Source organism: Borostomias antarcticus (assembly GCF_949987555.1).
Source record: "Borostomias antarcticus genome assembly, chromosome: 22".
In the NCBI taxonomy this organism is placed as follows: Eukaryota; Metazoa; Chordata; class Actinopteri; order Stomiiformes; family Stomiidae; genus Borostomias; species Borostomias antarcticus.
In genome coordinates this window covers 5616546-5619045 of record NC_140255.1, presented here as the reverse complement: position 1 = coordinate 5619045, position 2500 = coordinate 5616546, and the positions used below count along the sequence as shown (strand labels likewise).

The 2500-nt window shown below is 51.5% G+C and overlaps 1 protein-coding gene across 2 annotated transcripts in view; it reads right to left on the bottom strand.

Annotated features, from left to right (window-relative positions):
- elac2 (elaC ribonuclease Z 2) overlaps positions 1–2500 on the bottom strand; it is a 25429-nt gene that overhangs the window by 19818 nt on the left and 3111 nt on the right. For both annotated transcript variants that reach the window (XM_084455821.1, XM_084455820.1), the window contains 6 exons: positions 2342–2500; positions 2013–2068; positions 1767–1825; positions 1599–1671; positions 1243–1355; positions 147–245 (listed from right to left, as the gene is read on the bottom strand). The exon at positions 2342–2500 is cut by the window's right edge and continues 3 nt beyond it. In XM_084455821.1, the coding sequence (XP_084311947.1) occupies positions 147–245; positions 1243–1355; positions 1599–1671; positions 1767–1825; positions 2013–2068; positions 2342–2500 (559 nt within the window). The remainder of the gene's footprint in view (positions 1–146; positions 246–1242; positions 1356–1598; positions 1672–1766; positions 1826–2012; positions 2069–2341) is intronic.

The following is a 2500-nucleotide window of genomic DNA, read 5'->3' as shown; positions in this document are numbered from 1 at the left end:
GAGAGAGACAGAGGGAGAGAGAGAGAGATAGAGAGAGAGGGAGGGAGGGACAGAGAGAGGGGGGGGGAAGAGAGAGAGGGAGAAACGAGTGAGTAATGTAAGAGATGTAGAAAAACATCAAAAAGTGTGTGCGTGTGTGCACGCACCTCTCCATCCACTGCTTGTATTGGTCAGTTCTGAGGACAGACTCTGGCGTCATGTGGACCACCAGGGCAGCAGGGTCCTCTGGCCCTCCAGTCTGGTACCTTACAACACAACACACACAAACAACACACAACACACTGACCATGAGACCTGACCACAACACACTGACCATGAGACCTGACCACAACACACTGACCATGAGACCTGACCACAACACACTGACCATGAGACCTGACCACAACACACCTCCAGTCTGATACCTAACAACAACACACCTCCAGACTGATACCTGACAACACAACACACACCTCCAGTCTGATACCTGACAACACCACACACACCTCCATTCTGATACCTGACAACACAACACACACCTCCAGACTGATACCTGACAACACAACACACACCTCCAGTCTGATACCTGACAACACAACACACACCTCCAGTCTGATACCTGACAACACAACACACAAACAACACACAACACACTGACCATGAGACCTGACCACAACACACAACACACTGACCCTGAGACCCCCCAACACACCACGCACTGACCCTGAGACCCCCCAACACACCACACACTGACCCTGAGACCCCCCAACACACCACACACTGACCCTGAGACCCCCCAACACACCACACACTGACCCTGAGACCCCCCAACACACCACACACTGACCCTGAGACCCCCCAACACACCACACACTGACCCTGAGACCCCCCAACACACCACACACTGACCCTGAGACCCCCCAACACACCACGCACTGACCCTGAGACCCCCCAACACACTGACCCTGAGACCCCCCAACACACCACGCACTGGACGGCGGCCATTCTCCTGTATTCCGGCCATTCACCTCCAGGCCAGTTTAGAACCCATTCACCTCCAGGCCAGTTTAGAACCCATTCACCTCCAGGCCAGTTTAGAACCCATTCACCTCCAGGCCAGTTTAGAACCCATTCACCTCCAGGCCAGTTTAGAACCCATTCACCTCCAGGCCAGTTTAGAACCCATTCAGATTTGGCACAGTGCCAGGAGATGCAGATTTTGAGTTTCCCTCTCTGACTCCTCCTGTGGGGCAGGGTTGTTACCTGGCTAGCTGCTGATTGGAGGAGATGGGCTCAACAAACTCTTCAGAGGGACACTCCACCACCAGGAAGACAGGTCCGGGATCAGCAGGGGTACACACCTGCTCTGGGTGGATCTGCGGGACCAACACCACAACAACAATTACACAACAACAACAACAACGACGACAGCAACACCCTCAGACATGGCGCATCAGAAAAAAAAACTGATGAAACTAAGGATGTTGTTCGAAGTCGGTATCTGTTTTTATAAACAAGGAAGTTGGTTTGGTGCTATGCATCATGATGACGGCATTTCATTGGTCGGTTATGTAGGCCTGAGCTGTGTGAATAAACAGTATGAGACAGACATGGCCGACCTCTCTCCCTTCGTACGTCACACTCTTTCCATCCTTCAGGGCCGAGACGAAGGGGCCGATAGCTGCTGTTCCCCTGTGGGAGAAACACGATTTAAATCCACATCTTCCAACAGCTGGACCTTCACATGTGGGGAAGACCACGTTCATGATACACGTTCATCAACTCACACAGGTAATCCAAGCTCCTTAGCTTTCATCACCAAGAAATTCCCTTTCTTCGGGTGAAGCTGCAAATTAAAGAACGTGCCTTAGATTTCTCCCCACTAGACACATCAGAGAAGACTCCAGAAACACAGCAGAAACAGCAGAAACAGTAGAAACAGTAGAAACAACAGAAAATGCAGAAACAGTAGAAACAGCAGAAACAGCAGAAACAGCAGAAACAGCAGAAACAGTAGAAACTGGTCCTCCCACCTTGCAGATGAACACCACCACCAGGGAGGGGTTTCTAGTTGTCCTTCCTTTCCCACCTAAAAAGAGATCAACATGAATACGTCAAATAAGTAAACAAATAAAAAACAACAACCAAACATGAAAGGGACTGGAGCGTTGATGGAGGGATCCAGGTGAACTGTAGCCTGTCCTGTTCAAAATGAATCCTGGTTGCATTGGCAGCAGCATAGATGCAGGTTAGTATGTAGCCAGCAGTCTTGGTCTTTGTCTTACAGTGTCGAATGTAACTTAACGCAATGAACACAATCTGTCTACAAGGCTATGATGCTGGGCAGTGCCCCCAGGCTCACCTGGGCTTCCGGACCTTGGCCTCTCCCTCCCAACGTCAGGGGGCGTGTCTTCAGAGCACTCTGGCCTCCACAGCTCCCTCCTCTGGCTGGGAGAGGAACTGCCTGAGGGGCTGCCCCGCCCGGAGCTGGGGGAGCACTGCGAGCTGTCTGCTCCATTCT